A 24,706-nucleotide genomic window follows, 5' to 3' on the forward strand; every position below is an offset into this window, starting at 1 on the left:
ATTGGAGGGCCGGACTGCGGGCCCTGTGACCAGTTGGCTGCTAAGCAGGACAGGCAGTAGCAGCAAAATAACCTGACAGGCCCAATAAATGTCCTAGGTGGGCTGCATGTGGCCCGTGGGCCGTATTTTGAGGATGCCTGATCTACAGACTTCACATTACAATTGAGTACATTGGATTCTTGCTTCTCCATTCTTGTGATGCTTTTAATGTGTTTCACCACCATCTAGGTTAATACAAAATATGTAAAGTCTCCATCTCTTTTAATGACTGCATGGTATTCAATGGTGTACATATACCACAGCTTGTTAATCCATTCCTGGGTTGGTGGGCATTTAGGTTGATTCCACGTTTTGGTGACTTTAAGTTGAGTTACGATAAACAGTCTAGGGCAAATGTCCTTATGGTGAAAGGATTTTTTTTTCTTCTGGGTATATGGAATGCAGTAATGGGATTGCAGGATCAAACGAGAGGTCTAATTTGAGTTCTTTGAGGATTCTTCATAGTCAAGAAGGTTGTATTAGTTTGTAGTCTCACATTTTTGTTTTCGTTGCCTTTGGTTTTGGTGTCTCTGTCGTGATGAATTTCACCTACCCCCCCGTGTGCAGAAGAGTTAGTTCCCAGGCTTGCTTCCTTCTCTGTGCCAGGCCCCGCCCTTCTTTAGCTCTGGTTTCATCTTCTTTTTTCGTTCACATTTAGATATATTTCTGCCAACTCGAGTTGTCTAGCACATAAGTGGGGTTCTCCGTGTTTTAAATTAGTAGACCCCAGGGCCCCTGTGCTCTTCTCCCGTGCACTCTGTGTGGCAGGTTTTATCAGCTACATTTATATGAAAATAAATGTTAGGGTGGGTCCAGGCCAGATTCCTCACCAAATCTGAGATTCTTAATCTCCGTATACATAAGTCCAGATTCATCACATCTTCTCCAAAACTGGGTCTTCTTGTCTACCTAAACACCAAGTTAGATAGCAGGAGTTGCCTGCAACACTGCTGCCCTTAACAGAGAGAGTCATGATCACTCATTGGTCAGTCACCAAATCTCTCTGATTCTGTGAATACACTCAGAGCTTCTTCACCCTGTTTGCTGTGATCACGCAGTCTTCTGTTTCACTTCTCTGCACCATCTCTGCACCATTCTCTGGGTCCTTTAAATTCATACTTTCTACTAGTCCTAGGATTTTTCTTTACCACAAACTTCCGATGATGTCACTTTCCAGTCTAAAAAAGCTTTAATAATTACCTTTTGTCAGTAATGAGTTAAAACTCACTGTTTTGAAGGAGACCCAGGAGGCCCTCAGGAATCTGGGCCTGCCTCCTTCGCAGCCCCACTTCCCATCTCCCTCTGCTCAGACGTCATCACACTTCTCCATGGAGGCGGTGGCTTCCCAAGTCTGTGCCTTTGTACTGGCTTTTTGTGGAGTGTCCTTCCCCCACCCCACTAGCTGGGCTCACCCTTCCTCAGCCTTTCAGACTCTTCTGCTGCTGTCCTTCCTCCAACCCCTCCTTTCCAAACTTCAGCTCCTGCTGGGTGTCCTCCCCTGGTGCTTCTAAGATGCACTTTGCAGACACCGGTAGCCACACTTAGCACGTTAGTGGTGAATTGTCTGTGTCCATCTCTACTTCCAGACTGTGACCTCTGAGACAGAGGCTGCCCCACTTAGCTTTACATTACAGTCATGGGTCATGGGGCCGAGCACTTGCTCAGTGTGTGCTGTTTGAGTGAATGAGTACGTGCGGGCTTAGGGAAGTTCCTTATTAGGAAAGACGCTCTTTCCTCATAAGAGGCAGAAACAACATGGCCTGGCATCAAGGCAGGGATTTCTTCCTTCCTCCCTCATACTTGGCAGGGGAAAAACAGTAACTTACTTTCTGGGTCTTGGTTTTGCCTTCAATTAAGATCAAGATGTTCAACAACATGAACTAAGCCTTCCAAGTCTAAAATAACTGGGTAGTACCTTGAGGTATTGTGGCTGCCATAGTTAAGGAGAGTGCTACTGGCATGTGGTGGGCAGAGGCCTGAGACGCTGCCTCATATTCCACAGTCCACAGAACCAGCTCCCCACGTGAAGGAGTTGTCTGACATCAAATGAGAAACCTGCTTTCTTCACTCGGTCCAGCTCATCTATCTTGTTAGGGACAGGCACTGTGTTATGTAACTATTGTTCTTACTGCCTCTCCTCCATGAGAACTTAAGTTTTATGTCCAAAGGCAGAAATTTTACTTGTTTTATGAAGTTTCTCCTATATACACTGTACATAATAGAAGCGTTGAGGGAGTGAATAAATAATAGAAGCGTTGAGGGAGTGAATAAATTATTGAATGGCAAAATACAACAATGCTTCTGAGCCTCAGGAGCATTGAAACCTAGGACGTAGATAATCCACCTTCTTTCCGTTCTTATTTACAGGACAGGAGAACTGGGGAGTTTGACAGCCCCTTGTAATGCCAATTGCAGCTGTCTGCGCTCGTATTATTATCCTCTCTGCGGAGAAGACGGAGTCCAGTATTTTTCTCCCTGCTTTGCAGGTTGTTTAAACTCAGTTTCAGAAAAGAAACCAAAGGTAACTTATGTCTGCTCTCCTACCGCTAATGAGGCACCATGTTTGTGTACTCACGAGTGTCCATCTTGACCCCTCTGCTGGGTTATGCGATGCCTTTTCTTTTCTTCCTGCCCAATCTCTTCCACTGAGTGGCCCCCAGAATCTCCAGCTAAAAAAGGGTCTTCTTCCTTCACACTTCATGTGCTCATCGCTCAAGTCAACTTGGCAGTTACTCGGGTACATCTTAGCACCATCACTTCTGTTGCAGTAGTGAAATATCATTTACCTTTTTATAGTGTTACAGCTGTCCCTCAGTGTACATGAGAGTTGGGCCAGGACCCCCACCCCACCCAGATCCCCCATACTCAAGTTCCACAATAGGCACTGCAGAACCCATGGCCCACCACTCATGTATATCAAAGGGTTGGGCCTCTTTAAATGTGCGTTTCACACGTGGTTTCACACGTGTAAATCTCTGTATAAGTGGACCTGGCAGTTCAAACCGACGTTATTCACGAATCAGCTGTATACGGTCTTTCCCAACTGCACCTTAAGATCCTGAAGGCAAAGAACGTCACCTGTTTTTGTCTAGATACAGCATATACGATTGAAAGTCATAAGTATTTTACTTGACGTACCACAGATACATTTTAAAAGGTCCAAATAAGTTCATTCTCAAATAGAAATTTACTTTACTGAATCAGAATGCACATCTGTTTATCTAGATGTTATTTTATTTAATGTAAGTAGTGTAAAAGAATTAGAGTTTTATTGTATTACGCCTATAATCTAAAGATTTCATCGTAGTTAAATTGGAGAGACTTGGGAATAACTAATATTTAGATCACGAGTGGTATACAGTATATTAAGCATCAATAGGTAATGTGATAACTTAAAAAGAACACGTGAATAAAATATGTAAGAGTTACATGTGTAAGACAATCTTAAATATTCGAAATATGGGATAGTGAATGACATTCCTTTTAAAGATATAAATTCCCATATAAAGATAAATTGAAGATGGTAAGATTGTTTTTCATATTACCTAGTATATATATATATTTTATTTTTTTTTTGGGACAGAGTCTTAAACTGTCACCCTTGGTACAGTGAAGTGGCGTCACAGCTCACAGCAACCCCAAACTCTTGGGCTTAAGCGATTCTCTTGCCTCAGTCTCCCAAGTAGCTGGGACTACAGGTGCCCACCACAACACTTGGCTATTCTTTTGTTGCAGTTGTCATTGTTGTTTTAGCTGGCCCAGGCCAGGTTTGAACCTGCCAGCCTCTGTGTATGTGGCTGGTGCCCTACTGACTGAGCTACAGGCTCCACCTAATATTCTATATGTTTTTAAATAATTACCTAACAAACATTGAAAAAATGTTATAAAAATATTTATGAAAAATTGTAGAAGACCATGCATGATTTAATCTTTGTAGTAAAACTAATCAGGTTGTTATTATAAAGGACCTGTTGAAACTTTATAAAAGACTTCAGGAAGATTTTTATAATTTTAATCTCCAAACTTTCAAACCCGTGGGCATCTGGGATGGCTTTATTTTCAACATACCTTGAGAAAATAGGAGCTTGTGTGAGTTGTAAGGAATCAAATTCCACCAGTAAGCATGGTAAATATCCTAGAATCAGAGCTACCTGGTAGATAATTATTTCTTTGAGAAGTGAATAAATAGCTAATTTGTGGTATATAAATAGGATTAACAAATGTTATTAACTAAGTTTGATTAGAAGATTATGGTAAGGAGTTATTATTAAGCTTTTATTGACATAAGTATACTTGAAATGGTATTAATTATTTTGATATGGTTAATTTAATATTTACATTTTCACCAAATACTTAGAAAATTGCCATCTCACACAGAAAATTGTCTTCAAGGATTGGTTGAGAAGAGCAGATTATGTTGACTTCAGAATTTTCTATTTGTCTGTTTTTTGATATGTCCAACCAATTTATATCATAATTAATGCACAAGATTTTTTTTCTTGTGGACTATTTCAGATAGGTAAAATATTTTTCTATTAATGTAATAAACACCTGTGAACATTTGTTCACAGTAATATAATATTAGTTACATTTCACACTGGTAACCCAAATTATAAAAACAGATTTTGACTAGCAGTTATATTACAGGCAAATATATACTTCTTTATGTAAGAGAGTTGTAATGTTTCATCAAGGTAAAAAATACTATTCTAGGTTCCTCTTTATAAGATTTTTAAAAGTTGAATTACTTCGTTATTTGATATACGTGGTTGTGGAATATCTTAGTCAATTTTGGAGGTGCTGTCTGTGTATTTGGTTTTCCTGGATCAGTGCCAGTGGTCTTGGAATTGCTTTATGCCAAATGTTTGTTTCTCACCTTTGTAATACTGAAATTACCACTTCTCTTTGATCTCTCTGGCTCTGCTCTGATTTTATTGAGATCTTAAATGTATAAAAAGATTTACAGTAAGCATGGAGTTGAGATGTAAAATGCCTTCATGAAATAAGGCATGCCTAATAAACTTTTTAAGTAACTGAAATATTTTTCCACAAAGGTAATAGTTATCATTTTTAAATCATGTTACTTTCTAACATTTCATATTATTAATATATATGCATCTCTATGCATATATGTAGAATATTTAATATATTATTTATATATAATATCACTTTAAGGATAATGAGGTACCAACTTTTATTTTTTAATTGTCATAAACATATTTTTAGAAGGATACAGTTTGCTTTTGGTCAAACAAATTAAAAAATTCAGAAAATTACAGTTAACAATCTAAGATTCAAATTGAAGGCTCAGTACTATTCACAATAGCTACAAAGAAAACAAAATACCTAGGAATATATTTAACCAAAGAGCTGAAAGAGCTCTACAGGGAGAACTGCAAACATTGAGGAAAGAAATTGAGGAAACACAAACAAATGGAAAGATCATTGTGCTCATGGGTGGGCAGAATCAACATTGTTAAAATGTCCACATCACCAAAGTGATTTACAGATCCACTGAAACCCCATCAAAATATCAATGTCATAATTCCATGCTTCATTTGGGACCAGAAAAGAGCCCAAGTATCTAGAATAATCTTAAGCAAAAGGAACAAATCAGGAGATATTGCAGTACCAGACTTCAAACTATACTACAAGCTATAGTAACCCAAACATGTATGGTATTGGTACAGAGGTACAGGAATAGAGTTATAGACCAGTGGAACAAAGTAGAGAACACAGATATAAAACCTGTGGCCAGCTGATCTTTGACAAAACATACCACAGTGCATACAGGGAAAATGAAGCCCTATTCCATAAATGGTTCTGGGAAAACTGGATAGACTCCAACCATTCACCACTTATAAAAATTAACTCAAGTTGACTAAAAGACTTACCCATGAGACATGAAACCATAGGAATTCTAGAGGAAAATGTAGAAAAAAATCTCTAGATATGAGCCTAGACAAAGAATTTATGACTAAGATCCAATGGCAATTTCAGCAACAGCAGAAATAAATGGGATTTGATTAAACCAAAAACCTACTACAGAGCTAAGGAAATAGCTGTGAAAAAAAAATAGCAAGCAGACAGTCTATGGAATAGGAGAAAATATATAGAAGAAGCTATATATCTGATAAAGGGCTAATATACAGAATCTATAAGGAACTCAAACTAATAAGCAAGAAAAAAACAACCCTATTAAAAAGTGGGCAAAAGACATGAACAGAAACTTTTCAAGAGAAGATAGACAAACGGCCAACAAACATGAAAAAAGACTCAATGTCACTAATCATCAGGGAAATGTAAATTAAAACCACAGTGAGGTATCTCCTTGCTGCTCTTAGAATGGCTTTTATTAAAAGGTCTAAAAACACCAGCTGGTGTGAATGCAGATAAAAATGCAACTCTTCTACACTGCCGGTGGGAATGCAAATTAGTGCAACTTCTATGGAGAACAGTCTGGAGATGCCTTGAAGGACTAAAAGGAGACCTACCATTTGATCCAGAAATATCACTATTGGGTATGTGTCCAAAGGAAAAGGAGTCATTTTATCAAAAAGACACCTGCACTTGAATGTTTATTGCACTGTAATTCACAATTGCAAAGATGTGGAATCAACCAAAGTGCCCATCAGTTCATGAATAGGTTAATCAAATGTGGCATCTGTATACTATAGAGTACTACTCAGCCATATGACAGAATGAATTATATAGAGACTGTTATTGTCTTTGCAAAGATTTATATAGAGACTGTTATCATAAGTGATGGACATAGTATTTTAAGAATGGAAAAACAAACACCACATCTATTCGCTATTAAACTAGAACTAACTGATGAGCACCCCACGTGCAGAGGATGTAAAACTTAATGGTGATCAAGCAGGAGTGATGGGGGAGGAGGAGGCATGGGCAAAAACCTACCTGATGGGTGCAGTGAACTAACTGGCTATGGGCAACTTACAGCTGTGACTCAAGCATCACAAAAGATTTCCATGTAACTGAAAATATATGTACCCCACTAATACTTTGAAACAAAACGAAAAGCAGCATTTTTTTTCAAAGTTTTGGAACATACTAGTTAATTTTACTATCGCTTTTGTCAAAATTATAGTGTTTGTTTTTTCAAACTCCTGCAGATAATGAGATTGTCACTATAGATGTCTCTTTGCCTTCCACAATAGAAAAGGAGAAACTTAGCAGGAAAACACTATTTGATCAATTTTGCTTTATTCAAAGTAGTCTAAAGTGTGTGAGATCAGGTTATAGTGTTATTATTTTTTTCTACAAGTCCTGAGTCAATATTATGTTTTAAGTTGAAGTAATGACCACAGAAGTCAAATACAGATGATTCTGCTACATAAGTATGGTTTGTTCCCTGTTGCTGGATTTCTTAAATGTTAACTCATTTTTTGTATATGTATATGTATTTGTATAATTTGTTGTATATGGAATAAGACAGTGTGAGAGTGTTTGCCATGTCTAGAGATCACCCAATTTAAAAGGAAATATCAAAATAAACACTTTCATTATTTTTATGCCTAATATTTCTAGATGTATTACAATTGTTCCTGTATTGAGAAGAGAACAGAAGTAGCATCTGCTGCAGAGACTTTAGGTTTTGAAGCTAAAGCTGGAAAGTGTGCGGCTCGCTGTGCAAACCTGCCTGCGTTTCTTGGCATTTTCCTTGTTACCGTCGTCTTTACATTTATGGCTGGTACTCCCACGACCGTGTCCATCCTGAGGTGTGTATGATGTGAAGTTTGCATTCCCTGGGGCAGCGTGTTGAATGGGAAGAAATGGACTCAAGCTAATGTGGGATTTATATTACTGGTTCAGCCCTCCCAGGATCATCAATTCTGTGGATAAACTACCTCCTAGAACCCCAGATATATGAGATTTATGAGATTATATATGTGAACGGGTCTTGGCGTCACCTTCCTGGGATATGTACTTGGTGTGGTTTCTCTGCTTCCTTCAGGAAGCTTCAGTGGCAAGCTGGAGGTGTGTGAGTTTTATCTGAGTACATGTATCACAGGGGTAAAATGCACCTCACAGATGCCGAATCAGAATGATGCGGCGTATTATACCTTACACATTAGGTACCGTGATGTTAAATCTTCCTGTGAACACTGCTAATTGATACCAGGCTGGATACACCCCCAAAGTTTGCCTGTGTTTCAAGCTTTCAGTTCTTCTTCCTCCTTCTGTACCACTTTACAAAAATATTTTCTTTTTTTTTTTGAGACAGAGCCTCAAGCTGTCCCCCTGGGTAGAGTGCCGTGGCATTACAGCTCACAGCAACCTCTAACTCCTGGGCTCAAGCGAGTCTCCTGCCTCCGCCTCCCAAGTAGCTGGGACCACAGGCGCCCGCCACAAAGCCCGCCCATTTTTTGGTTGCAGCCGTCATTGTTGTTTGGCGGGTCCAGGCTGGGGATTCGAACCCGCCACCTTAGGTGTACGTGGCTGGCGCCTTAGCCGGTTGAGCTATAGGCGCCGAGCCTACAAAAATATTTTCTACCTGCCCTGCTTCTGTATCTCTCCTGATAAACTCTAGTTTTTTCCCGCATTTCAAGTTTTTATTCCTCAATATTCACTCACTAGATTTTCACATATTTTTTTGAAGAAAGGAAAGTTTAGTGATTCTTTCTAAAAACATTGGTTAATGTTATACTATATGGAAATCAAGTGTATTTAGGAAAGAGAGAAAATGATTTTTAAAAATTCATTTAAAATTATATAAATAGGCTCGGCTCCTGTGGCTCAAGTGGCTAAGGTGCCAGCCACATACACCTAAGGTGGTGAGTTCGAATCCAGCCCGGGCCTGCCAAACAACAATAATGGCTGCAACCAAAAAATAGGCAGGCTGTTGTTACAGGTGCTTGTGGTCCCAGCTACTTGGGAAGCTGAGGCAGAAGACTCACTTGAACCCAGGAGTTGGAGGTTGCTGTGAGCTATGATGCCACATCACTCTACACAGGGTGACAGCTTGAGGCTCTGTCTCAAAAAAAAAATTATACAAATAATCTTTCAATTATTGATTTATTTTTAGCTGATATCTTTTATCTCTCATACATCTGTCCTGTGGGCCAATGTTATGTCTCAATTTCTTTGATGGTCATGACCTAAATAATTATTATTGAAATCAGAGTGAGCTTCCACAATTCTTTTGTCATGCACCAAATTTGTACCCTGATCCTGTAGGTATGAGCTTGGTTTCAAGTTAACAAAAGTTGAGTAAGAGTCATTTGCTTGCAACTTAAGTGAACAGTGAACAGTGATAGCCAAAAATAACTATTTTTCTGTACAAATGCTGATTTTATTCTTTTAATATTTTCAGCTTTATTGAAAAATACACCTTAATTTTTCTGATAATTATTTACAAATGAAAATTATATATATTTAAAGTATAGAATGTAATGTTCTGATATATTTATATACATCTACACACTCATTATGAAATAATAACTACAGTCAAGCAAATATACACGCCAGTCCACTACTTCCATCGTTACCATTTGCGTATGTGTGTGGTGAGAACATTTAAGATCTGTTCCTTAAGCAGATTTGAAGTAAATGCAGGAATCTTAACCACAGTTACCAGGCTGTACACCAGACGCTGGGTCAAGATAACTCCACACACTTGGGCCAACATTTCCCCACGTCAAGGCCCCGGCACCCACTGTGTTAGTTTCTACTTCTTTTGAGTTTGAGTTTTTAACAATTCACATGTGAATGAGATTATGTAGTATTTATCTTTCTGCGCCTGCTTATTTCACTTAGCATAATGTCTTCCAGGTCCATCCACAGGGTCACAATGACAACGGGGACAATACAAGGGTAAATTAAATAGTATTGTATACACATTCTCGTGGTCCACATCTTAGCTACTGTGAATGATCCTGCAATGAACACAGGAGTGCAGATAACTTAGTATACTGGCTTGATTTCCCCTGGCTGTCTGCTCTGAAGCGGGATTGCTCGGTTACTGGGATCACGAAGCTTTCCCTAACAACTGTACCAATTTACACCACAGCCCACAGTGTACCTGGCTCCCTTCTCCTCATACTCTGGCTGACATTTGTTGTCTTCAGTCTTTTTATAAGAGCCATCCTGACAGGTGTAAAGTGACATCTCCCTGTGGCTCTGATGCGCATTCCCCTGATGATTGATGGTGTGTTTTTCAAGTTCCTCTGGGACATTTGTATGTGTTCCTCGGAGTAATGTCTATTTAGGTCTTTTGCCCATTATTTAACTTGATTATTCATTTCCTTGCCATTGAGTGGTTTTAGTTCCTGTATATTTTGAATATTGTTCCTTATGAGATCTGTGGTCTGCAAATATTTTCTCCCATTCTAGGTGGTCTCTTGGTTCTGTTGTTTCTTTCGCTGCGTGTAAGCTTTTCACGCTGATGAATCACCTTTGTCTATTTTTGCTTTTGTTACCTATGCTTTGGTGTCATATCCAAAAAATTATTGCTTGGACCAATGTCAAAAAGCTTTTTTCGTATATTTTCTTTTAGAAGTTTTACAGTTTTAAGTTGTATATTTATTTCATCTATTTTGAATTGATTTTTGTATATAGTCTAAGGCAAGGGTCCACTTCTATTCTTTTGCATGTAGATATCCACTCTTCTCAACATCACTCATGAAGAAATTATTCTTTCTCCACTGTGTGTTCTTAACACCCCATCAAACATTGGCTGTAAATATGTGGGTTTATGTTGGACATCTCTGTTCTTTTCTGTGTTTGTCTGTGTTTGTTTTTATGCCAGAATTGCAATGTGCAAGTAGTGTAGATTTGAGTACAGTCATGCATTGCTTAATGACAGGAATATATTCTGAAAAATGCATCATTAGGCAATTTTGTCCTGCTAACATCGTAGAGTTACATACACAGACCCAGATGGTACAGCCTCCTGCACACCTAAGCTATGTGGTACAGGCTGTTGTTTCTGGACTACAAACCTCAGAGCATGTTACCTGACCAAATATAGGAGGTAATTGTAACACAATGGCAAGTGTTCGTCCATCTAAACATAGAAATGCTATAGTAAAAATGTAGCATAAACTGTATAAAAGGTCCACCTGTGTAGGACACTTACAATGAATGGCACTTAGAGAACTGGAATTTGCTCTGGGTGAAGTGGGTGTAGGATGGTGTACGCTGACCCTGTGCACTTCATAAACTCTGTGCACTTAAGCTGCACGACATTTATTTTTAAAATTTTCCTTCTTCAATCATAAATTAACCTTAGCTCCCTATACTTTTTTACTTTAAAGATATTGTTTTTTTACCTTTTCCATCTTTAGTGCTACCACTTAGCTTTAAAAACACATTGTGCAACTTAAAAAATGTTTTTTCTTCATCACCTTATTGTATAAGCTTTTATGTATTTAAAAGTTAATTTGATTTATTATATTAATTTTACTTTTAAAAATTCTTTTAAAAAAAAAAAAACAAACAGAAACTAAGGCACAAACGCACACACCCTGAGCTACCCAGCGTCAGGGTCTTTCAGATCACTGTCTTTCCCCTCCACGCCCCACTGGCAGGTCTTCCGAGGCAGTAACGTGTAGAGCTGTCATCTCCTGTGGTGAAGGGACACCCCTGAAGGACCTGCCTGGCGTTCTTTTACAGTCCATTTTTTTTTTTTTTTTTTGTAATAAGTACAGGTGAACTAAAACAATGGTACAGTACAGTAAATACACGAGCCAGTGCTATGCCGTTTCATCACTGTCAAGTGCTGTGCCCTGCACGTGGTTGCACTGCTGCCCTTTCATACGACTGAGGGCACATTTGGTCTGTTAGCAGCAGCATCCCCACAAGCACGGGAGTGACATGCTGCACTGTGACTTCATGACAGCTGCAGAGTCACAGGGCAGAAGGACTTTCTCAGCCCCTTTATAATCTTATGAAACTGCTGTCATATATACAGTCTATTTGTGACCAAAACGTTATGTGATACAGGACGGTGTGTTTTGAAATCACATTCATGAGGCACATGTATTATTCTCCCGGTTTCTTTCTTGTGTCTGTTGGTGTTTGGAAATGCAACTGATTTTCTGTATCATAATTTCATATCCTGACACTTGAAGAAATTCATTTGTTCGTTCTGACATTTTTTGGTGTCATCCCACATACATGATCATATCATCTTCAAAGAGATAATGTTACTTCTTCCTTGCTAATCTGAATACCATTATTTATTTTTCTTGCCTAATTGCTCTGGCCAGGACCTGCAGTGCTGTGCTGAGTGGATGTGAGAGTGGACGTCTCTGTCTTGTCCCTGATCTCAGAGGAAAGGCAGTCAGGGGTCCACCAATGAGTGTGTGGTTGGCTGTGAGTTTGTATATATGGCCTTTCTTATACAGAGATACATTCCTTCTATACATAATTTTGAGAGTTTTTAATAAAAATGTTTTGTTAATGAATGTCTTTTCAGTTTATATTTGTTAAAATTCATAGGGGCCAGGGTCTCTTGTGGTATTATTTGACTATTTTAGTTCAGGTAACTTTTCAGAAGATTAAACCATTTATAAGCTGTTACAAATAATTTTTTAAATGTATATAACATTTACTTTGATATAAAATGCTAACCTGGTACCAATGTGAACTTGCTTAAGGAGGGAATGTACCATGTCACCATTTTTGTCTCATATATATTTGCATTCCCAGGTGTGTTGATCACAGGCAGCGGTCTCTGGCATTGGGAATTCAGTTTATGTTGCTTCGAGTATTTGGTATGCTATTTTTCTTAATTAGTTGGTAACTGTTACTACATTTTGGTTCGCAAATGTTATTAGTTTATTCATTTAGGTCGTGTGCCAAGCAAGTAATTAAAGTATAATGGAAGAGAGCTGTTGAGGAAAGCTGTTTTCCAATGTTTGAGATGTGCCATTATTTACAGATCACACAAAAAAGCAATGACTTTAATTTTCACCTACCTGAGTGGGTCCCTGTTGATCCCAATTCTGTTGCAAATGTAGTCTTAAAAGGTGTATCCTATTTATTTGCAATATAAAATATTATTAACACATAATTCCTTTTATCTCCATTTGTGACACTACTGTGTTATATAAACAATGAAATATAAGGGCAGAATTTTTCAGTGGCATAAATATTGAGGCTAGTTAAGAACTATTAGAAGAAAAAACTTGGAGAATTTTATAAAGCCCCAGATATAGGAAGGATAATAAGAGAGAAACATAAGAGATATAATGTTAAGATAATTTATTAAAATGCTAACGAAAAGCTGGACTATTGGAGATCCCCTTGTCCAACTTCCTCATTTTCTTGGATGAATAGTTTAGTGCTCTGAGGTGTATGGTTCCGCCTGTTATTACGCAGTTACTGGTGGAAATGCACCTGGAGGATGGCCCCTAACTCCAGTCAGTGTCCTCTGATTTCGACTCTGTTGTGCTACATGCCATGAAAGAATAGACTGGATGCAGCTGAAATCTTTGTCTAAGAAATACCACCTCAAATAACATCTTTTGTTTGTAGCAATTGGAAGTTTGTAAACTACGTGAATGTTTCGTGCCTGGTTGCATCATGGGGATATGGGTGTGCATGTAAAAATAGTGACAATCTAGAAATGTTAGTGTGAAAACCATGTCTGTGTATGCCTGTGTGCACAAACCTGTACGCCCTGCTGCACACACACAGCTACACGCCCACGTTAGTTATGTGCACATGCTCACATGGGTGCACGTAATACAGGTGCTGCAGTTTAGCAGACTTATTTGTGTTTCAAGAATAATTTATTTTGATTTCATAGGAATATTGTAGCTAACTTCAAAGGCATATTTGTCCATTGTATTAGAAAAACAATGAATTAAAATATTTACTTAACTGCATGTTAAACCAGTGTATGTTAGAGATTTCTTTTAAAATATTTTTTGAGTTGATTAGAAATACATCATAGTTACATATAATTCTTAAAAATTTTATGACTGTTCATTGGACTTGCCAATGAATTAATTTGCACGTGAACATGTTAATAGTAATTTTTAGTGAATGAAATCTATGTTTAACCATACATATAAAATTCAGTAATTATAACATGGGCTTGGTGGCTCAGGCTTGTAATCCCAGCACATTTGGAGTCTGAATCAGGAAAATCACTTGAGAGTAGACGTTTAAGGCCAGCTGAGGCAACACAACAAGCCGTCATCTCTACACAAACACATAAACAAATAAATCTTCATTATAAACTGTAATCTTCACTCATGTTTATTTCACCTAATTCTTCTAGGCACAATACCTGGACCGATTATATTTGGCCTCACAATAGACAGCACCTGTACCCTATGGGATGTTAATGAATGTGGAATCAAGGGGGCCTGCTGGATTTATGACAACATCAAGATGGCCCACATGCTAGTAGCCATAAGTAAGTGGTGATTTCTTGGTAACTTTAGAGTAAACCGATGATGCCCCAAAGTCTTCTTCTTGGTTACTTAAGTCACACTGGTTTTGGAATGTTAAGGTCACGTGCTTGAACCGTCCTTCCAGCTGAAACAGAGAAGGTATTTACCACAACTGTTCTGAGAGGTTTGTAATGCGGTCTGCAAGGCTCAGCATTAAACAGAAGAGAGTAAAATTCTAGCTTTGATTACATCATATGTTTTGCATTTTTTAAACAACTTCTCTCAGAATGTTTTGAAAAGTATACCCAAAAGTTAAAATGGAACACTGAGAAACTCTGGAATTATTGCCATCGGGGTGTCTGGGCTCTGGGACGTGCGTAGAGCTGAACTAGAGAAGTATCCTTTTTCTCTAAGGCACGTTGTGAGAAACCTCTGTGTGGTTTAGAGAGGTAGCCATGGATCTAAGTCCTTTTGCCTTTTGCTGTTTATATGGTCTTGGTTAAACAATATGTGGAAGTTAAGGTGAGATTGAGGGATTAGAACAATGCATAGTTTGTGCTGTAAGATAAAATTTCAAATTTCAAAAACACCCTCAGAAGTTAAAATATTTTAAAATAGAGAAATCCTGAGTATATACACTCACAGACACATACATGTATATATACCACGGGGTTTTCACGGCTGTTATTTTGACACATGTATTAAGTTAGGCTTTTTATTCTTACAGTGTTTAAACCCAGACTACATGGTCTGAATTTATAATGACAGAGCAACAGGCTACCCACTGAAGAAATAAATATACAAATTCAAAAAACAACGGGAGACTAAATATTGGCTAGAAGAGACAAAATGAATCATCCCTTCACTTTTCCTATTGTTAAAACCGTTTTTATTCAATGTGTTTATGTTTTAAATTTACTGAGTCACTTCATTTGTACTTTCTGGCCAAAATACATATATACTGAATTTCTCCTTATTCTACTCAATGGTGAAGGTGAATGCCCCCCCCCCCAAAAATACCTTTCATTTTTCAAAAACAAACAAAGATTGTACCAGTCATACCTATGTAAGTAATTTCCCTTGAATCTGACACTGGTTAGATCAATGAGCATTCCTGTTTTTCAGAAAAACATTTAAAATAAAATACTAATGATTAGCAAAAATAAACCAACTGTTATGGAAACTACACTGCGAGGCCCATTTGCTTCTCTGAGCATTCACGAAATGCTCATAGGATAGCTGGACCTAGTTTCACTTCACACAGCTGGGCTCAATTCAGAGTTTTGGAAAATAAATTAAAGTTTGTAAAGTAAATCTTAATATTTCATATTTTTGACTCATAATAATAATTAGATCTGGTTAAGTACTGAATATGCTTTCTTCTAAGCATTCTCCTAAGAACTCAAGTAGATTTTATTTTTGTAACTCTTTTCCAACCTAGATATGAAAATCTTACAAGTTATTATTCTGGTTCAAAGATGATGTAAGCTCATTTCCTTTGTCACAGACTTCAGCTGCTTGGAGTTTTATAGATTTGGTATTCTGTTATATTTATAAATTGAATATGAGCTTATTTAATCCTAGGCAATACCTATTTTATAAGAATATGCAATCACAACAATCAATAGGACAATTATTACTGTATAGTATTTTTTTTGAAAGAAAATAAATGCTGGCTCATTGAATTTTGTACAAATGTTTTATTTTTCTCCCTAACATTTTAAAAATTTGAAACATATCTGTAATGCTCATGTAATTCTTCTCTTTAATGTGGTAAGTTTGTGTTCATGAAGAATTTCTCAGCATACATGATTAATTTCTTTTTATATTCAGGTGTCACTTGTAAAATTATCACCATTTTCTTCAATGGGTTTGCAATCTTTCTGTATAAACCACCACCACCAGGCACAGATGTGTCCTTTGAATGCCAGAATGCAGCTGTGACGACTGTTTCAGCACGATCGGATCTCAGCAAAGGAGGAAAAGAACGGTGAAATACAAACAGACAGTTTTGAAAATTCACCTCCATTTCAAAGAACGTTCTTTGCCATGGCAGCATTATTGACCCAATATAAACAATAATATTTTAAAAATATGTTTTATAATCAAAGGCATTTTTATATATGTGTGGACACATTTGTTTTTTTTTAATACAAAATACAGACCTGTGCCTTCAAAGACCACCAAAAGCCTCAACACACATATACACGTGCACATACACAGAACACACACGTGCACACGCACAGAACACACACGTGCACACACAGAACACACACGTGCACACGCACAGAACACACACGTGCACACACACGTGCACACACACAGAACACACACGTGCACGCACAGAACATGTGCACACGCACAGAACACACACGTGCACACACATACATACTTATTTCCCATTGTCTAATAAGAAAAAGGACTAACCATTAGTTCAAAGTTTATATTTTAAAAAACAGGGATGATTTCTATCCCTTTTACAACGTGTTTCATTTTAATTTTTCATGCCAGAAGTTTAGAAAATTTATGTATAAAAATTTAAACTAATCACATTTATGTGATGATTTCTGGGAATTATTACTGAAAGCCTATGAATTAAAACCATCTTTATCATATAATTTATTTTGAAATTTGCAGATGCTAATCTGGCTTTTCCTTATTAAAACAAGTTACTAAACTATTAGAGTATAGATTAGTCCTCTTCTCTGTGTCCGAGTATATCGTGAATAGAAATATCAGCATTGTGAACACTGGCGACCCAGGAGGGAGCAGGGTGGGAGGGGCAAGCATGAAAGTTGCCTGTCGGGTCCCAGACATGCTCCTAGAGTACATCAAGGCCAGACTGCACCCCTGTACAGTACATGCATGTACTGGAATTCAACTTATGTCCTCAAATCTATTAAAACAAAACATAAAATAACATCATCTATTTAAATAATTACACATATTTTATTGGTCCTACTGAGGTGATATAATACTTAATTACCTTTATTGTGTTAAACGATCTTTGCTTTCATTGTTTGAGTTAACTCCTATTATTTTTATTTTATGTTTGGTGCAATTCAATATGATTGTATTTATTTAGGATACTTTTTATACATAAAAATAATAGAGGTATGTGAAAACAAAGAAATATCAACATTGTACACACATATTTTCACCTTAACCCAAGAATTCCAGGAGGCAATTTATTGATATTGCTGATATTAACAATTAACTTTTATGAATCTGTGATAGTATTACATTACAATTACATATATTTCAGAGGAAAGTACCAGCTTCAGTAAAGAAAAGTGCCAATTAGATATGAAAATATTTTTTAATGAAGTATTGACAAATACTTACATAGTTAATATTTTAGTTTTTATCATTGTAAAAGCCAACCACCTAGCGCATTAATTGTGGTGCCTAAAACAGTGTTTAGCATATAATAGATTATTATTGTTGTCTGATTAGAACGTTAAACCTTACTCTTTAACTGAAGCATTTATTTGATAGTTGAAAGTATCTCTCAATCCTGAAAACTTCATAACTTCACTCTTTTTTCTGAGGTCAGACTTACCCCACCTTAGCTTAAAATATGGAGAATCTAGATGAATGAATGTCAACAAAAATAACTTGTATCATGGTTAAAATTTTACTGATTAGGAAGAGTGTGAAGCTCAAAGCTGGACATGATTACATTTGAAATTTGTATTAAATAGAAGTTAATAAGGTCCATTATCAGGTTTCTCCTATCAGCTGTCCCCAGGTTAGTTTTTTACAGTGTTTTATATTTGCTGTGATCAAGATAACAAGCTTTGAGGAAGGCCCTGCCAGTGGGAAACCAGGATCAGAAACACTAAAAATTCACAGAACTTAAGGGACTATATTTTGAGGTAATCTATGGCCAATGATGATTCCAGAACCTGTGCTAATTACAAAGTGAAATTCAAGGGAAAGGAACAAGTTAGAAGTTAGCGGAGGAAGCACACTTGGTGTTGGAGGGAAGTAGCCGGGGTCAGGAGACAGAAAGAGAGAGAGACCTCCTTAAACTGGAAATGTAGTGTAACTACCAGAGACTGAAGGCAGATAGTCACCACAAGGCCGAGTTTGGGGAAAACAGGAAATTCATAGCAACCAAAGGGACTGGGCAAGCTTGGACACATTTTAAATACTAAGTTCTGTCAGTGCCAAGGTGAAAGAATGTTTGGGCCTCTGTGATCTGTGTGGAAACAGGGAAGAGAGTGGAAATTTCATGGCTCTCAAATCGTGGCAAATTCTGGGGAGTTCACTAAAGAGACGTGAGAGGACAGCCAGAGAGGAAACTACAGGTGCACAGACCAGGGCTACTCAGTTTAGAGAAAAGGGGAGAAGCACACCACACACAGAAGTCTCAGTCACAGGAGTTGGCCGTCATAGAGATTTCTAACCGCCAAGGCCTGCTCTGGGTTCAGTGCACTGTTTCATAAGGGGAAACAGAAGCATTTTAAAGGAAATCGTAGAAGTGAAAATAATTTTGGCACTTAGAGTCAAGCTCTTCTGTTTATAACACACATATTCAGAAAAAATACCTCCTTTTATGACAATGGTCCAGACACTACCGTAACTTGTAATAGTCATTCTTACTTTGTAGTTCACTTTGATCATATAAGTTGATAAGATACTTGTAGAACAAAATTGTTCATAATATGTATTTTCCACAATTTATAATAATTTATAAGAAGCTTAATTTATAAGTCATCCTGCTGTGATTTTGTACATAAGTGGGTATATGCCTTAAACCTTTTTAATATTTGGATTTCCTCATTTGTAGAGAATACAAATGTGAAACTCTTATACTTGGAGAGAAGTGTATGCAATTGACTTTACTATGTAAATCAGAGGAAAATACAAATTGTAAATACAATTTTAGACTATTTTAAGATTTCCTTTACTGTAAACAATTATACAAAATATAGGTACATATACATATATACCTTTTATTAAATGAGAATATTTATACTAGATTGTTTTACATGTTTGACTTTATTAAATGATACAGGTTTTGAAATTTCTCTCATGTCTGTTTATGAATACAAATACATTTTAAAGATGGGATGGGGAGATCAGTATACTTTTGAACTAGGTGAATGGTAGTTAATCTAGTGATTTTTAGTATCTCTAAAGATGTATTTAATTAAATATAGACTACATTTATTATGGAATATATACTAGGAAAATTTTTTCATGTAATAGTTTATAAGTATGATGGACTGATACATGATTTATACGAGTCGGATACATTTTGTAGTTTTTAATTTCCATCCACCAGTTTGGCCTCCCTTGATGACTCCTGCATGGGCTTAGTATGGTTTTTGTCAGTGGTGATTTTTTATTTCCATTGCATTTTTTGGAGGTTTTTTTTTTTTTTTTTTGAGACAGAGCCTCAAGCTGTCCCCCTGGGCAGAGTGCCATGGCATCACGCTCACAGCAACCTCCAACTCCTGGGCTCAAGCGAGTCTCCTGCCTCAGCCTCCCAAGTAGCTGGGACCACAGGCGCCTGCCACAACGCCTGGCCATTTTTTGGTTGCAGGCATCATTGTTGTTTGGTGGCCCGGGCTGGGGATTCGAACCCACCACCTTAGGTGTATGTGGCTGGCGCCTTAGCCGCTTGAGCCACAGGCGCTGAGCCTCCATTGCATTTTTTAACATGTATTAATTGGGATTTTAAGAAAGAACTGTTACATCCCCACTATTATTTAAAGTTGTTCAATTATTTGTATAACCTCATTGATAATTATTCTATGGATTATTATCCATTTTTTGTGAAATAGTTTTCTAGTGGGACCTTGGGAGCGCTGTAAGGCCATCTTCTTTTTCTATTTGGAACACCCAGGTCACCATTGGAGCACATCCTTGCTGTCCGGCCACAGAAGACGTGCCGGGCTCCTCTTGTCCTTTGCTCACTACAAGGAGCCCTGGCTCCTTCATCAATGAACGGCATTTGGAAGCCACGATTTGCACGTCCACATGTCCACTTCTGTGTCTGTCTGGAGTTCATGTTAATCTTTCTTTTCCTTTCTTGTAAATCCTTTCTCTGAGACTGAGAAACCTGCCCTCTGTATTCACAACACCTTATTTGTCCAGTACTGGACTGTGAGAGTTTATTGTGGATGCTGCAGGTTACTACTTTGGGGCCTATAATCTTAATCACATCTGCGACGCCTGTTTACCACAGTGTCTGTGTAAGTGTTTCATTGAACAGGTCAGGGATGTGAGGGTTGGGGGCTTCTTCAGAATTCCATCAGGCGCACTGATACAAATCAGCCTCAGTGTCTCTGCCACATACACTGAAAACACCTGATTCCCTGAGCAGAACCTTTGGGGTGGCAGAAGGTGAGGTCACTAAATCCTGAAATGACGTCAGGCAGCAAAGCTGGACAGTGATGTCAAAACTATCACTCCAGGCCTCAGAAAATCAACAGGGGCATATAACAAACCAGGAAATAGCTACTTAACAAAAAAGAAAAAAGCCATTGAATCCTGAGTAAGAAAAGTGCGTGTCTCTGAGGCTTTAATCTGGGGAAGCTCCCTCTCCTGTCTCAGCTCCGTCATCACAGTCGTACCACTTTCTCTCTGGAGAAATGGCTAATGCTGTATTGAAGAGATAGAGACTATCGTGTCTGTAGAAGGCCCAGCAGGCCCAGCAATATTTGTATCTTTTTAAACAATCATTGATCTATACATTTAAGTTTTACTATATGCTAATTTCCCCCTGCAAAAGTCAGCTTGAAAAGAAACAATGATATTGGAAACAGGGTTAGAAAGTTAACCATTGAGGGGCTCCTCCAAGTTGGACAGGAATCCCTAAGGGAAGCAATAAGGGGTGAAGATGTCTGTCAGAGAGGTCAGCCTTTCCTTTCTAGCTGGATGTGTGTGGGGTGCAGCCCACTGGACGGGAGTGTGTGTGTGCCCTGACATGCCGAGCTGGTAAGAGGACACAGAGATGGGGTCCTGGCTTAGGTCTGGAGACACTACTCAAACAGGAAGTCTGAAGGGAACTGCTACATTTGTGACTCAAGGAGACGTCTGAGGGTGAGAGTTTCCCAGGCAGTGAGGCACCGTGTAGCTCCCCTGTGCTGGGCCATGTGGTGGGACCCTGCCCCTGCACTCTCTCCGTTAAGGTCCCAACACAGTCACAGACAAAATGGGGTAGGTCTGTGGGGGAGGCAGCTCAGGAGATCACGAAACTGTCTGGAAATCAACTCGTTCAAAGGCCAACATGAACCTACCACAGCTCCCCAAACAGGAAGCCGCGTCTAGGGGCCTTCCACAATGAGAGCGCAGAGCTCAGCCAGCATCTGCAGGAGACTGTGCCTGCCCTGGGGGCTCGAAGTTTCCAGCTCTCCTCCTGTCCCTGCCGTGTCTTTCCTGGTGCAAAGGACACAGAGGTGAAAGAGACCAGGCGCCTGCCGGCCTTCCCTTAGTGGGAACCTCTCCACAACCAGGTCTAACTGGGGACACAGAGGTGAAAGGGACTAGCGAGGCGCCTGCCGGCCTTCCCTTCGTGGGACCCTCTCCACAGCCAGGTCTAACTGGGGCGCAAGAAACACGATGCCTTGCTAACACCTACGATGAGCTATAGCTGCAGAACCTAGGAACGTTGCCAGGTCGGTTCTACAGAATCTATTTGAAGGTGGCAAGGGGTAAAAAGAAGGCCTCTTACGAGTCGCTTTTTCCAGTTACTTTACTGTCTTTGGAGTCACATTTGACTTATTCAGAAGGAATAATTGTGATTTTAGTAGAATTCTCCCTCTCAAATCTATGCAAAAGTTTCTATTCCTTGTCTCTCAAAACTCATTAACTAGAGTCTGGGTTGAGGAGTTGGCAACAATGACTGCAATGAAGGTCACCCGTGGAAGTTCCAAAACTAAAACTTCGTAGAATTCAGGCACAGTTCCCACCCAGGACCTTTATTAATTTTATAAAAGGCGTTTCATCGACATTGGCATGAGGAATACTCCGGGTGTGTTCAGGTTATATACTCCCTATGCGACTATTTATTGTTTCACATGTGAAATAACCAAAGCCTAGGAAGATTAAGTTGTCAAATCCGCAAAGCCAACGTCAGATTTTAAACTCGAACCCAGGACCTGCGGCTCCAAAGCTTCGGCTTCTCTTTTTCACTAGTGTATACTGGGGTGAACTCCATAGATTAAAAGAACACAATGCGAAACTTTTACTTCGGGTATTGTATCTTTTAATGTCTTAAAATTATATTTTGTCAAGTAAATTAAGCAATTTTAAAGCAGTGGACATAAAAATGTGACAGTCTCAAGGTAAAAAACGATTAAAGTTAAATCCTTTCGTGGTCTTTCCAGGCTTGTAATTTCCTCCTGCACCAGCAGGTGGCAGTGTTGTCTTACTACCGCAATAAGATGCTCTGTTTTCTGAACCTTTTTTCTGTTCTTGATGGAGGAGTATTTCTGGCCATTCTGTAAAAATTTCATTTGCATTTTCTCATTTTCATTGTTCCTATTCTTCCACTAATTTTGCTAGAACTCTCATTGTATGCCACTGGGAATATGTCCAATTAGAAGAAGTAGTAACTAAGGAAAATTATTTTGTGGCAGCAGCTTTCCCCATTTTGACCTTTTTCTAGGTTAGAAATAGCCTGACATATATTTCTCATTTCGTGGGTTTCTCCACAGATATTCACCAAGAGTAAATTTTTAACACTATCGTATAATTCATTTAAAAATGACAAATAACTAAACTATCATCCACTTAAAAATTTGGTCTTTGAAAAGCACAGAAAAAATAACAAAAAATAATAAATTTAGAAATTTTGACCAGATCTTCTTTCTTCTGGTAAGCATGAATTCTATACCTACTAAAAATATTAACATTTTTTACTGTCAGTACTAGCATCTCCTCCCATGAACCAATGACTATTCCAAAGGAAAATTTTAAAAAGTAAACCTGAGAGCATTCTTATGACACAAGGACCACTAGGAAAGGTTGGGGATACACGGAAGTTAAGAAAGGTAAAGTCATTTTGTCTCAAAATAATTGCTGCAACATTCTGTGCACTTTTTCATTCTTGTAACCATTTCTGAAAACACACTTTCCTCTGGTTTTCTTGGAGTGCCGTAAGCTGACTCTGGTAGTGTAAGCAGCCTCTTCGGGGCTGGAGACCTGTCATCTGTGCACGCGGTTTCTTTGCTGTAGGGAACAGGGGCCAGGTCAGGACTGTAGGGCGGATGGGTCACTAGTTTATGGAATGGCTGTGAGGGCAGACGCAGTGTCCAGGTGCAGGATGGTCCCCACAGCCCTGTCCTCGGGCACCATTCTTGAAGACTCCGACAGCTTGAGGTGGATGCACCGTGGGCTCTGCTGAGCAGGGACAGTCCCTGTGCCTCCGGAGAGCAGGGGAGGTGAGGCCACTGTGGGCAAAGACAGTGGCCACCATAGCCTTTCTGCTACTTTGTTTTCCTTGGTGAATTTTCGCCAGGAGATTCCACGCTGTGGCTGATGTGTATTCTCTGGATCAAACTGGCAGACCAGGGTTGCAGCCCAGTGACCAGTCAGAAGCACGTGCAGACTCCCTCCGTGGGGGCTGACCAGCCTCTCTCACCGTGTTCAGCACAGACACGCGGGCTCTTCTGTCAAAGCGCGAGGCCCTATCGGATGGAACTCTCCTGGCTGGAATATAATCCTGCTGTGATCTGATCTGGACTGCCGGGTCAATGTCCTTAAATGTCACTGATTATTTTTTCTAATTTTTATTATAAAAGTAAAAGAGAAGGGAGCGATATAAAAGTAGTGGGGGATTTGACCTTGTCTTTGAGTAACTAATACATTCTGCATCTGGTTTGATGGAAGTAGTTGCAATTCTCAGTGAATTCCCGAGGTCCTTAACAGACTCTCATGTTATTCTTCCTGTGCTTCAATCCGGGATTGTTTTTGCCAGCCATTCCTTCCACAGCACTGATGTTTTCCTCAGACACTGCCGGGGGCTGGACACTCATTCCTCTCCTCCTCTTTCAGTCACTACTAAATTCTTGACCTCACAGAAAAAATGTATGGGAAGGACTAAGGTCACAAAACCCCATTGCAAATACTCAAGGCTTTGAGACTCCTTTAACCCATTTTTAAAACCAGAGAAAATCATTTAGGGGAAGTGCTCCCTTCCCAGCTCCCTAGCTGATGCCTGCAGGATGAAGCCTGCACAGGTGAATCAGAAAGGACACCACTGTCATTGAGCACTGTGACACAGGTGAGTCAGGAAGGACGCCACTGTCACTGAGCACTGTGACACAGGTGGATCAGGAAGG

General features: G+C 38.9%; 1 protein-coding gene across 1 annotated transcript in view; it reads left to right on the forward strand.

Annotated features, from left to right (window-relative positions):
- The window catches only part of SLCO4C1 (solute carrier organic anion transporter family member 4C1), a 55,243-nt gene extending 38,588 nt beyond the window's left edge, over nt 1-16,655 (forward strand). The window contains exons 9-13 of the mRNA XM_003788950.2: nt 2,407-2,560; nt 7,591-7,781; nt 12,715-12,779; nt 14,294-14,431; nt 16,242-16,655. Of these exons, the coding sequence (XP_003788998.1) occupies nt 2,407-2,560; nt 7,591-7,781; nt 12,715-12,779; nt 14,294-14,431; nt 16,242-16,402 (709 nt within the window). The 3' untranslated portion in view covers nt 16,403-16,655. The remainder of the gene's footprint in view (nt 1-2,406; nt 2,561-7,590; nt 7,782-12,714; nt 12,780-14,293; nt 14,432-16,241) is intronic.
- The last annotated feature ends 8,051 nt before the right edge of the window (nt 16,656-24,706 follow it).

The sequence above is a fragment of the Otolemur garnettii genome, unplaced genomic scaffold (genome assembly GCF_000181295.1).
Source record: "Otolemur garnettii isolate 467f Iridium unplaced genomic scaffold, OtoGar3 scaffold00030, whole genome shotgun sequence".
Lineage (NCBI taxonomy): Eukaryota > Metazoa > Chordata > Mammalia > Primates > Galagidae > Otolemur > Otolemur garnettii.